This window comes from Arvicanthis niloticus, chromosome 11 (assembly GCF_011762505.2).
Source record: "Arvicanthis niloticus isolate mArvNil1 chromosome 11, mArvNil1.pat.X, whole genome shotgun sequence".
Taxonomy (NCBI): Eukaryota; Metazoa; Chordata; class Mammalia; order Rodentia; family Muridae; genus Arvicanthis; species Arvicanthis niloticus.
The window spans coordinates 18,941,155-18,953,870 of record NC_047668.1 but is presented as its reverse complement, the minus strand read 5'-3'; the positions used below and the strand labels follow the sequence as shown (position 1 = coordinate 18,953,870).

At 45.1% G+C, this 12,716-nt stretch overlaps 1 protein-coding gene across 2 annotated transcripts; it reads left to right on the top strand.

Annotated features, from left to right (window-relative positions):
• Positions 1 to 510: 510 nt before the first annotated feature.
• Positions 511 to 9,474, top strand: Foxg1 (forkhead box G1). Of its 2 annotated transcripts, XM_076941902.1 has the most exons (5): positions 511 to 608; positions 1,286 to 1,338; positions 4,377 to 4,473; positions 5,680 to 5,977; positions 6,906 to 9,474. In XM_076941902.1, exon 5 carries the CDS (start codon positions 7,106 to 7,108, stop codon positions 8,546 to 8,548), a length of 1,443 nt encoding a protein of 480 aa, XP_076798017.1. In that variant the 5' UTR covers positions 511 to 608; positions 1,286 to 1,338; positions 4,377 to 4,473; positions 5,680 to 5,977; positions 6,906 to 7,105; the 3' UTR covers positions 8,549 to 9,474. The 2 variants fall into 2 exon arrangements, with proteins under 2 accessions (XP_076798017.1, XP_034370256.1); XM_034514365.3 differs by lacking the exons at positions 511 to 608; positions 1,286 to 1,338; positions 4,377 to 4,473 and adding an exon at positions 4,564 to 5,514.
• Positions 9,475 to 12,716: the final 3,242 nt, after the last annotated feature.

Below are 12,716 nucleotides of genomic sequence, written 5' to 3'. Positions count from 1 at the left end.
CCTGTGTGTAGCTTCTTGGGAAGATCCGAAGGGAAGTGGTGTGTAACTGCTCTCCCCCACTGGGTTCAATACTCCTTAGTTGTTATTGAATATTCGAATTAACTTCAGCACCACGCACTGGTATTTCAGCTCAGACTTGTGCATTATATCAATACAAGCTCACAACCTTTAACTGTACCCCCCCTCACCCGCCTCATCCCCTCCCTCTCCGCGTTCACCATGGCAGATGACCTAAAAAGCCCAAAAATATTGATCTGTTTGTGCATACTTCCAGTCTGATGTGCAAAAACCAGACATCTAAGCTGAAAGTTGCCTTTTCAAAAGGGGAGGAGGGATCTGGAGATGAAACCTAAAGGCAAGGCCTCTCTCTCGGGCTGGATTGCACTTGGCAGGCGTGGACTACAAAGGAGCTCAGGGTGAGCGCGCTGGGAGGAGAGGAGAGCAGAGGCAAGCAGACTAGCAAGTCCATCGGCGGCAGCGAAGCTCCGTCGTCGTCATCATCAGGACCTTTGGCAAACACTGGTGCCACAGGTTCTGCTTTGGGTTTGGGGGTGGGGTGGGGTGTGGGAAGGACCTAGAAGAGCCAGTACTAGAGAGCGAAGAGGCAGGTGGGTATGAGTTGTGCACATTAGTTTGTCCTGGTAGTTTTGTGTTTGTTTGGTTGGATTTTTGTTTGTTTTGCTTTGTTTGTTTTGTTTTGTTTGGGAGGTTATTTTTTTGATAAGAAAGCAGACATTTTATTAGTACGCAGCTTGCTTTCTGTCCTGGACTAAAGGAGGCTTTGGGACTCAAGCATGCAGTTTTCCCTCTCCTTATGCCTCTACATACTTGCAATGAGCAGGAGTCATTCCCCTTATTATATGTATTCATCTCACATACAACCCTATGAATTCCGTGTGCATTTGACTGTTGAGGGGTGACTGCTTCTGAACTGACCATCTAAGAGTTGCAACTGAGTCACCCTTTTTGTTCATCCAGTTTTCTCTCACAATGGGAGTTTTGGGGATCTTCTGGAAAGTTGCTTCAGAACATAGGAGATTTGATATTTGTGCTCCCAGAGAAGTCTATACTTTTTCTTAAAGAAGGCAATTCAGGCTCTTGATGAACATCTCATTGATTCTCAGAAACACTAATACTAGTGATGACATAGTTAGGGCCTCTGTGTCATAGGAGTTGTGTGCTTTTTCAGCCTGCAAGCTTTTGTTTCAGTGTGTGTGTGTGTGTGTGTGTGTGTGTGTGTGTGTGTTTGTATGTGTGTAATAATTTTCTTTCTTTTCCTTTCAAGATGCACTGATGAACAAACCAGAAAAGACAGCATAGTCATACATGCTGGATTTTGTAAGTCTCTTTCTTTCCTTTTCAGAAAGTCTGGGATGGGGTGGGGAAAACTAAGAAGCCAAGCCTTGTCTTCCATTTCCAGTTCTGGGACCACACTTCCACTCTCTTTTTTCTCTCTTCAATGTTTCCTGTCTTCTTGGGAAAGTAGACTGCATTGATTCCTTGGGCAACTAGGGGAAAATATAGACACTGGCCTTTCAGGACTGGCTTGCCTAGCTGGTGTGTGAGAGAATTTCTCCCAATTGGATCTGATCTGCAACTGGAGCATCTTACCAGGGAATCAACTTCTTAAACTCTCAATAGTCCCGGAGCTGCTGGCAAGTAACAGAAAACACATTAAAGGGCAGCAGGCCTTCCTATTCATCAAAGATGTTCAGAGTATTCTACAGAGACCTTGTTCCCAGCAACTCAAGGGTTCAATGGCTCTAGGGTGATGCCATTATGTTGCGAGTCTCTTACCAGGAGTTTTTGGGTGCTAGAGGATCTAGCTTTGCTACATAGGGGACACATGGCCATGTCAAGGAGATGTGCTCAGAGAAATCAATGAGTTTCTATGAAGACCACTTCCCTTCTCTTCTTCCTCCACCCTTTAACTGTCTGGCTTCTGAAGTGGTTCCCTAGCTTATAGAAGTTAAACATTTCAACTCTCAAATATGAGGCTCTCCCTTAGATTTTTTTTTTCCTCAAGGTTCTCAAGCAAAATTGCCAATGCCACAATGTTATGATGGAAGGATGCTGAAATGACAGGCCTAGTAGACGCTTGTCTTAATCATCGGCTTCTTAATTTAGTTTTAGAGCTGTGTGTGTGTGTGAGTGTGTGTGTGTGTGTGTGTGTGTGTGTGTGTGTGTACCCACTCCATGCACATATGCGCGCCCTTGCTGACGTTAGGGGTGCGTGCATGAGCCTGCTGAGAGCAGCCTCTGACAACCTGCAGCTCCCTAATGAGTGACGAGGCAGGGCTGCTGAGGAAAAGTAACACTTCCCTGGTGTGAAGACCTCTTACTGGGAAGTTTAGTTCACTACTGTTCTCGCAAACCTAATCGTATAACCTGTAACCAAAACCCACAGAACAAGGATACAACACGCTAAAGAGTAACTTCTAATCACTAAATGTTAGCACCATTACCTGCTGTTAGGAAGAGATTATAGACAAGTTGGCTCTAGGGAGGGCAGACTTCATTTGTTACAGAATCATTGAAATTACCTGGATGTCTCAGCATGGGATCCACTGACTCCCCGTGTCAAGAGGTCACAAACCGTCCTGTGCATTTGTAAGAAGAGAACTTTACCTAGAGTTTGTCTCTGCTCCCAAGGGAAAGGTGGAGGTAGATAAATATGGCCCACCCTTGTTACTAGAAAGCCTAAAGAAAAAAAAAAAAAAAGTCCCTAAGGAAGACAATGTAACATCCATCCATCCATCCTCCTCAAAGATGGAATAAAAATAAGCTACCCCTGCTCTAATGAAGTGCACTATGTAGACTTGGAGATTGATTTTAAAAATTGAGAAGGAATAATCTACGTTTCCCCAGCAACTCTTCTGCTGCAATTACTCACTCTACAGTTCTTGTCCCAGTTTTAGGGGTGTGTGGGTAGTGGATGAGAGCTGAGGCCTACAAGTTCACCACTGTGTAAACTAACAGATCACATTTAACTGATACGCTCTTATATTCATTTCTTCCCTAAGACTATACATTCGCAAATTTAGATGTGTGAGGTTAAATTGATTAGGAGGGAAAATTATACTGGTGGGGGGATTTTGTTTCCGGTCTGAGACCACTGGCTGCCTGCCCTCTGTCTTCTGAAGGTAATCACAGCGACAGAGGAGGCTGAAAACAGGGCTTTATGTGCTGAGGGAAGAGGCCCAGGGTGGACGTGGGCAGGACTTCAAATCCAATTTGCACCCAAATTGGTTGGTAGGATATACAAAGCCTCATCCAGAGACTTTCAACTTCACAATACTTTGTCCAGGAACTCCTTCCCCCTCTGCTTCAACTAGCAGCAAATCTAAAAAGAAAGCATTGCTGATACAAATATAAGCCTCCAAGTAAACAGTACATGTTTTGTTGAACGAGCCTGAAATACATATGTGTGTGTATTCTGATATATATCCCAGTTTCATCAGAAAGAACAAATAAAATTATTTAAAGGGATTCAAACTTGCTTTTTAGAGAATTACAAATAACCTTTGCATCAGGAAACTAGTTTTAATATTATATCAAACTATATGCTACATTTTACTATAAATCATCCTGCTTTGAGAGGCTTGCATTCATGCACCCTTAAATATAACACAGCACACCCTTAATTTGCATGCAAAACAATTTTCAGGCCACTATAAGGCTTGACATATAAAATCAGAATATTGCAGCTCTCACTGTACAAAACCCAGTTTTTGCTCCTTGAAAGTAAACAGGAGAAAAAAAAAAACTTACTTTGCCTGCTAATTTCTTCCACGGGGTAACAAAACAATACACACTTAGCTTTAACCTAAGAAGCACCTCAAAACATTAAAAATTCATCAGTCAGAGCTGGTGTTGTATTCAGGGAAGACGCCTCCAGTTCACTGCTGAGCTCAGATTTGAATAAAATGTCCAATGTTAACAAACAATACCCACGTTTGGCACTTTGTGTATTAAATTGATCAAACAGATTTTAGGAGACACAATGCACAATTTGTACAGACCTGATTGAGTTAATATAATATCAGCAAATTTTACATCGAAATGATTCTGTTTCTTTTCTTTGTGTTTAAAACCAGCACAGATTACAAATTTTAATGATCTGAAAATGTTTGGTATACAAAATCATGCTTATTTCAGTATTAGCAAAAACACAAGAAATTTTTCAACACAAACACCCAGCTGTGTCTATTTTAAAAGCAGTTCAATGACAGCTTGCACTTATGAGCATGCAATCAGCTAATTTCGCTTTTTTTTTTCTTCTGTGTTAATCAACACTTTCCTTCCTGCATATCAGAGTACAAATAGTATAGTTACTTCACATCAGTAAATGTTTACGTAACCTGTCCTTTCCCAAGAATCCGGTTACACCGAATCATTTCACGCTAGACCGACTACGAAAACGTACCGGGCCGTCCACCTCAGAGGGAGCCCCGTGAGCCATTATAAGCGGTGGTGAGAAGGGGGGCTGGGGGATGGGGAGGAGTAGGTGGAGGAGTGGAGGGGAGAGGAAAGGAGGGAGGGAGAAGGGGTGGGTTAGTGAAAGGGGAAGAAGGAAGAGGGGAGGAGGAAAGAAAGCAAGCACATTGAGGAACCACCATGGAAAATCGGCCCGAGGAAGAGAAAAGAGTGGAAAGAGAAGTGAACAGGACAACCCAGGCTCACAGAGCTCTCACGCTAGGTTAGCAAAGCTCACCAGGCTCCCCGAGAAACCCCAAGGTTAGAAATCAACCTTAGGCACCGAGATGGTTTGCAAAGCTGATAGCTAGAACCCTAGAATCATGCGTAGCTTGTTTTAAAGTCAGCGGATACTTAGGAATAGATCCAACCAGTGGAAGGATATTTGAGGACAAATAAAGATCCCTTACAACATTCCCAGTAGATGTATTAAAATTTGCGAGCTATTTGTAATTGTGTATTATTCTTTCCAGAGTTTCCTTCTCTTTCCCTACCCTCTTTTCGCGCCCCATTTCAAAGTTGGGGGTGGGAACAGTGGAATAACTCCCTATTATTTTGAGTAATGCATTTTTTTCCTGCTAGATCTTAACGTCACACATAGGCCCTGTTTTTTTCTCCTTCCATTTTTTTTTTTTTTTTAATATCAAGACTGCCAGATCACTTAGCTAAGAGCTCATCAAAGTGAAGAATGCTTGCACGGCTAGAGTATTTTACCTTAAAGAGGAGGGGAAAGATACTCGTGACCTATATGTCTCCACCTCCCTCTCCTCTCTGGCTACGGCCTCTCTTTACAACGTGGCAGGCTGCGCTTCGAGCCCGTGAGGGTTTCTGATCTGTGTGCTCCGCACTAAATTCCAATCCCTGGGAAATGCTGGGCCTTAGCCCTGGCCCTGGCCACGATCTTTTTAAAGGCTTTGAATCACAAACTACCCACTCATTTCAACCTCCCCACCAAACAATCCCCAAACCCCAGAAGCTGGGACTGTCAAATCCACCGTCCTCAGGCTCCCCAGAGCATTCCAACAGCATCAAGAAAGGGTAAGAACTGTTTTCGACATACTGGTGTTTCAAGATTGAGGTTTTAAAGAGAAAAAGTCTTTGTGAAATGGGAAAAAGGAGCAAACATAGGATTTTTTTAAAAAAACGGAAGTAGACGCCCACTCATATTTTCTTCAATGTCAAGCAAAATGAAAATATTTCCAGGATGATCGATCGCGGCTACCGGCTTCCAATACTGCCTAGAAGCTGAAGAGGAGGTGGAGTGCCGAGGAGACAACGCCATCGGGTCACCCGCGCGCGCGTGAGCGCGTGTCTTGGAGTGAAGGGAGACAGAGAGAGAGCGCACGTGTTACCTGCTTTATTTCGGGACTGTTTGGTACTGTGCTCGCTCAGGGCAGCTCTCCGCCCGCGCGGAAGGCCGCCGCGGAAGGCAACCCAGCGCTCAGCCAGCCGCCCCCGCTCGCCGCCCTCAGCCGAGCTCGCCGGGGGCCCGCAGGAAGCTGTAAGTACCCGCCTGGCCGTGGCCGCCCGCGCCCCACCACCTCCCAGGCCCCGATCCCCCAAGGCCGGCTCTCCCGGGCCGCTGGCCGGTTCGCTCCGAGGGCGCTGCCGTGGCCGCCGCGTCTCTAGGGTTCACGCCCTCTCCCGCATCCTCCCAGCTCGCCCCTCCGCCGCGCGCCCCCCCCCCCGCTCTTAGAGACCAAATTGGATACAAACTTTAATCAATAAGGATAAATATTGACGCGCAAAGAAAAATAATCCCATACAGGGAGGAGGCCACGGTCGAGCGGCCGAGGCCCGGGGCGCACGCCCCACGCTAAGCTTGGCCGGGTGGGCGAGCTCCCGCCGATCCCCGCGGCTCCAGGCCTGGGCCCCGCCACCCGGAGGGGGCGGTGCGCGCGGGGGGGCGGGGCCGGGGCGGGGCGGGGGTGGGCGGGCCCTGGGCCCCCGATTGGTCGACGGCTAGCCAGACGCTCCCGCACGCCGCCAGCACTGATTGGTTCAGCAGTAGGAAAGGTTAAACCAAAAATTTTTTTACAGCCCTAGTGTGCGCCTGTAGCTCGGAAAATTAATTGTGGCTATAGCCGCCTCGATCGCTGTCTCCTAGCCTCGCCGCGGCCGCTCCGGGACGCGCCCGCCCGCCGCCCGGCTCTCCCCCCCTTCGGGCTGCCGCTGCTGCTGCTGTGACTGCTGCGGCGCGAGGAGGAGGAGGAGGCAGCGGGGGAGGGGGAGGCCGGGCGCGGAACGGAGCGGGGCGCTGCACCCCGGGCGACGGGTTGCTTCTGCCTCTAGCTTCTCTCTCTCTCTCTCTCTCTCTCTCTCTCTCTCTCTCTCTCTCTCTCTCTCTCTCTCTCTCTCTCTCTCTCTCTCTCTCTCTCTCTCTCTCTCTCTCTCTCTTTATCTCTCTAATTCTTGAGGGGTGGTTGCAGCTTTTGCTACATGCCTTGCCAGCGCCGGAGCCTGTGGTCCAACTGCGCTGCTGCCGGAGCGCTCAGTGCCGCCGCCGCTGCCCGCTCCCCCCGCGCCCCACTCCGAACCCGTTGGTCGCCTGCCGTGCTGCTGCCCGGCTCCTGCGCCGCCGCCGCTGCCGCTGCCGCCGCCGCTGCCGCCGCCCCCCGACGCCTGGGTGATGCTGGACATGGGAGATAGGAAAGAGGTGAAAATGATTCCCAAGTCCTCGTTCAGCATCAACAGCCTGGTCCCCGAGGCCGTCCAGAACGACAACCACCACGCGAGCCACGGCCACCACAACAGCCACCACCCCCAGCATCATCATCATCACCACCACCACCACCACCCGCCGCCGCCCGCGCCCCAGCCGCCGCCACCGCCGCCCCAGCAGCAGCAGCAGCCGCCCCCGGCCCCGCAGCCCCCGCAGGCGCGTGGCGCCCCAGCAGCCGACGACGACAAGGGCCCACAGCCGCTTCTGCTCCCTCCGTCCGCCGCGCTGGACGGGGCCAAGGCTGACGCACTTGGAGCCAAAGGCGAGCCGGGCGGTGGGCCGGCGGAGCTGGCGCCCGTCGGGCCGGACGAGAAGGAGAAGGGCGCGGGCGCCGGGGGGGAGGAGAAGAAGGGGGCGGGCGAGGGCGGCAAGGACGGGGAGGGGGGCAAGGAGGGCGACAAGAAGAACGGCAAGTACGAGAAGCCGCCGTTCAGCTACAACGCGCTCATCATGATGGCCATCAGGCAGAGTCCCGAGAAGCGCCTGACGCTCAACGGCATCTACGAGTTCATCATGAAGAACTTCCCCTACTACCGCGAGAACAAGCAGGGCTGGCAGAACTCCATCCGTCACAACCTGTCCCTCAACAAGTGCTTCGTGAAGGTACCGCGCCACTACGATGACCCGGGCAAGGGTAACTACTGGATGCTGGACCCGTCGAGCGACGACGTGTTCATCGGCGGCACGACCGGCAAGCTGCGGCGCCGCTCCACCACGTCTCGGGCCAAGCTGGCCTTCAAGCGCGGGGCTCGCCTCACCTCCACCGGCCTCACCTTCATGGACCGCGCCGGCTCCCTCTACTGGCCCATGTCGCCCTTCCTGTCCCTGCACCACCCCCGCGCCAGCAGCACTTTGAGTTACAACGGGACCACGTCGGCCTACCCCAGCCACCCCATGCCCTACAGCTCCGTGTTGACTCAAAACTCGCTGGGCAACAACCACTCCTTCTCCACCGCCAACGGGCTGAGCGTGGACCGGCTGGTCAACGGGGAGATCCCGTATGCCACGCACCACCTCACGGCTGCTGCGCTCGCCGCCTCGGTGCCCTGCGGCCTGTCGGTGCCCTGCTCCGGGACCTACTCCCTCAACCCCTGCTCCGTCAACCTGCTCGCGGGCCAGACCAGTTACTTTTTCCCCCACGTCCCACACCCGTCAATGACTTCGCAGACCAGCACGTCCATGAGCGCCCGGGCCGCGTCCTCCTCTACGTCGCCGCAGGCCCCCTCGACCCTGCCCTGTGAGTCTTTAAGACCCTCTTTGCCAAGTTTTACGACAGGACTGTCCGGGGGACTGTCTGATTATTTCACACATCAAAATCAGGGGTCTTCTTCCAACCCTTTAATACATTAACATCCCGGGGACCAGACTGTAAGTGAACGTTTTACACACATTTGCATTGTAAATGATAATTAAAAAATAAGTCCAGGTATTTTTTATTAAGCCCTCCCCCCCCCCATTTCTGTACGTTTGTTCAGTCTTTAGGGTTGTTTACTATTCTAACACGGTGTGGAGTGTCAGCGAGGTGCAATGTGGGAGAATACATTGTAGAATATAAGGTTTGGACGTCAAATTATAGTAGAATGTGTATCTAAATAGTGACTGCTTTGCCATTTCATTCAAACCTGACAAGTCTATCTCAAAAGGCTGCCAGATTTCCATGTGTGCAGTATTATAAGTTATCATGGAGCTCTTTGGTGGACGCAGGCCTTGAGAACAACCTAAATTATGAAGAGAGTTTTAAAATGTTAAACTGTAATTTGTATTTAAGAATTTGTAGTAAAGGTGCCCAAGGAATTATATTGGCCATTTATTGTTTTGTCCTTTTCTTTAAAGAACTGTTTTTTTCCTTTTGTTTACTTTTAGACCAAAGATTGGATTCTAGCAAATGCACTTGGTATACTAAGTATTAAAATAAGCAAACAAACGAAAAAGGAAGGTTGTTTAGTTGGCAACACTGCCCATTCAATTGAATCCGAAGGAGACAAAATTAAGGATTGCCTTCAGTTTGTGTTGTGTATATTTCGATGTATGTGGTCACTAACAGGTCACTTTTATTTTTTCTAAATGTAGTGAAATGTTAATACCTATTGTACTTATAGGTAAACCTTGCAAATATGTAACCTGTGTTGCGCAAATGCCGCATCAATTTGAGTGATTGTTAATGTTGTCTTAAGATTTCTTGATTGTGATACTGTGGTCATATGCCCGTGTTTGTCACTTACAAAAAAATGTTTACTATGAACACACAGAAATAAAAAATAGGCTAAATTCATATATATCTTGATATTTTTGTCTCTTTTGTTAAGTAGAGCTCATTTGTAAAATACCATTCGATTTATAGGAAATTTGAAGGCTTTTTTTCAGCCAAGCTGGAGTTTAAACTGCTCCTTTAATTTGAACTGAGATCTAAAACTGAGAATAGCAGGGTTTTTTTTCCCCCTTTGTGAACAGTTTTTTTTTTTTTTTAATCAGGAACAGGCTACTTAATAAATACTAGCTTTAAATGAAACCTAGGTTTTTCAGCTGATATCTTTGCTTTTGTAGATATGCAGCAGAAAAAGATATTCAATTTTATATGCATAGCTGTTTATTCTGTGCTTATTTTTTAAATCAGTTGATAGAATGTCCTTTATATTGTTTCAGGTATTTGTTTATAGAACTTGACGAACTATAAATAAATTATGTATATAGTTAGATATAAGTGAATGAGCAATATAGTATGATATATAATATATATTATATATGTATATTATATATATATCCCTTCAGTTCAGGTACAATTTGTGCTATGAATGCTGCAAACATTTTTTTTAACTATTTGTATTTATACTTTCTAAGTCAGCATTTATTTTTCTGGCTTCTTACCCACAGTGAAAGAATTCTAATAAAGATGTACTGAGTTGGATTATAGAGCTTACTGAAGTGATCACCTGTTGTAATGATTTATAGACGGATGGACGGATGTTGATATTTATATTTTTAATTACATCAACTTAAAATTCTAGTTATTCAAAGTAAAATAGCCCTATTTCTCCTCTCCATTTTTACAACATAGAGGTATTTGTTTGATTCTATTTTTAATATATGTGTATAATTTAATTTACAGATGTGTTTCTTTTGCTTACACGGAAATTTTTTGTTTTAATTACAATATGCATATATAAGATATATTGAGTGTGTGTATATATATGCATACATATGAAAACATGAAAAAAATTTCAAATTGTTTCAGACAGCCCACTCACTATAATTTCAGAAAATAATTAGAAAACCTGAGTTAAAGGTTTAGTAATTAATTGGATCCTGTGGTGATTCTATGGAAGACAAGTTGTTCATTTGTTACATTTGTATAGTCTGAAATGTGTTCTGCAGTAATGCAATAAGCTGGCCACTTTTTACAATGGGTCCAGTGAAAAATAATCTGTCCCTAAGATGTTATCAGCAAACACTTAGAGAGCTGCTCAGGGAAAGGGGGGCAGTGGAGAAACAGGTTGGCTAAAATTGATTTTAAATTCAGAATAACTGATGTTGGGAAATGAGGATGGCTGGGTTCTAAATCAGAGAAAGGAAGAAGGGAGAAAGAGAGAAAGGGAGAGAGAGAGAGATCTTAAGAAAAATTTAAAAGCTGGAATCAAACTGAAAAGAGAAACAGGCAAAAAAAATAGACTAGTTTGATTATCTCCTTTAGGAAGACAAGATTTTGTTTTCTTAATGTGAGAACAGATTTTGCTTAGATATAAGTTTCTTAAAATCTAACAGTTTTTTAAAAAGTGAAACACACACACATACACACGTACACACACCACAAAGTAAGGGGGAGGCAGGGAATTTAAGCTTAGGCAAAGGAAATCTTCATTGCATAGCTGAGAAGCAAACAGAGAAAGGCCTACATTTAGATTAGGAGGAAAATGTGATGATTTATTGATTGCTTCTGCCAGGGGTTTTATTTGTGGAAGGAGTATGCACCACTACAGAGGAAATAAGGTATTGACTATCAAAAGTTGAAAAGAAAGCTGAATTCACATAGTAAAGCTAAAAGACCTAGATATTGAAGAAACATTTCCTTTGTGAGTATTTTCCCGCTGGTCAGTATAAATGAACTATCTATACTTATTTGTGATTTTTATAAAATGTTTATTTAGAAGATAGTATTATTTCAATTGCAACATTTGTGCACTTTGAAGTCCATAATGAAGTTGACTTTTTATTATTTAAGGAGCTAGATATTGGAGTACAATCATGCTTTACTACATGTCTGATTTATGCATTTAGAGAAGGTGATTGGAAGTTTGTTTATTAGGCTTCCTAGACATAAGCTTCTCTGAAGCCCAGTGTGTGAACATTTTTTATTTCATTAATCTTGATTTGGCTTACACTCCCTCAGAATAGTCTCTTTTAGAAATGGCAATCTGGTATGGCATTGGTACATTTAATTTTGCTTCAGACTCGTTACAGTGTTTTACTGTGTATCCTCACCAACTTTTTGCTGTTTCAGTTAGTTCCTTCCAGACAAACATTTCTAAAACTCTTTGGAGATTATTTTCATTTAAACTTATAATTGCTTAAAATGAAGTAGAGACTAGCCCCCCCCTTTTTGAAAAATTGGAAAAGAAAATGATCACAATTTAAAATTAAAACTACAAATTGTAATATTACAGATTTAATATTTCAATTATCGTAATTCAAAGATAATGAGACTGTTCATACATAAACACTAAGAAATGATGTAAAATGCAACAGAAAGGGACTTTCTTTCAAATATTTTTCTTCCTCTAATTGCAATATTGGAAATCAAGTTAATCTAAAACTGTTCAATGCAAGTGTCCTTAGAGCCAACTTAGTTTTCCAGTGTTTTCTATGACTGGAATCACAGCAAGGGCAGGGAGAAAAAAAAATCTGTCTTGAAGTGTATTGATTATAGTATGCATTCAAGTTGGTACATATTTCACCCCAAATAGATGGGCACATAAAATATATTAGAAGTCTATATAAAAATTTGATTTTTACTATAACATGTGTTTTCTACTTTCTCATTGAGGACTTTGCATGCGTTGAAATAGTTTTAATTTTGATAAATTCATTTTGTAAGTAGCTAATGTAGTTGGTTGTTTTTAAGGCTGAAAGCCTGTTGGAGAATTAGGTTAACAAAGGGTGAAGGTGAAGATCATTACAGGTTTCAGAATTGGCTGAGATGGGTTGCTGAGGCTGTGCAACTGTGCCCAGAGGGCGGGGTTCCAGTACATTCCTACTTCAGCAGATAACCTGTCCCCAGCACTATTCCAGCTTCTACCAGACAGATGGAAACCTCCAAAGGAAAATCTGCACAGCCCTTCTAAAGCAGGGTAGGTAAACATTGAATTTTAAATTTCCCCCTCATAATACTTCTACTGAAGGCCAGACCCTGAAGTAACGAAGAATAGTAGTCATCTAGATTCTCTTTCGCAACAATATGGCTGAATTCTTCCTACTGTAAGAGTTAAAAGGTATTAGCGATCTTCCAGATAGCTGGAAACTCCAT

What these genes read in the sequence shown, in the direction of transcription:
- Foxg1 (XM_076941902.1), top strand. Translation starts at nt 7,106, where the DNA reads ATGCTGGACATGGGAGATAGGAAAGAGGTGAAAATGATTCCCAAGTCC.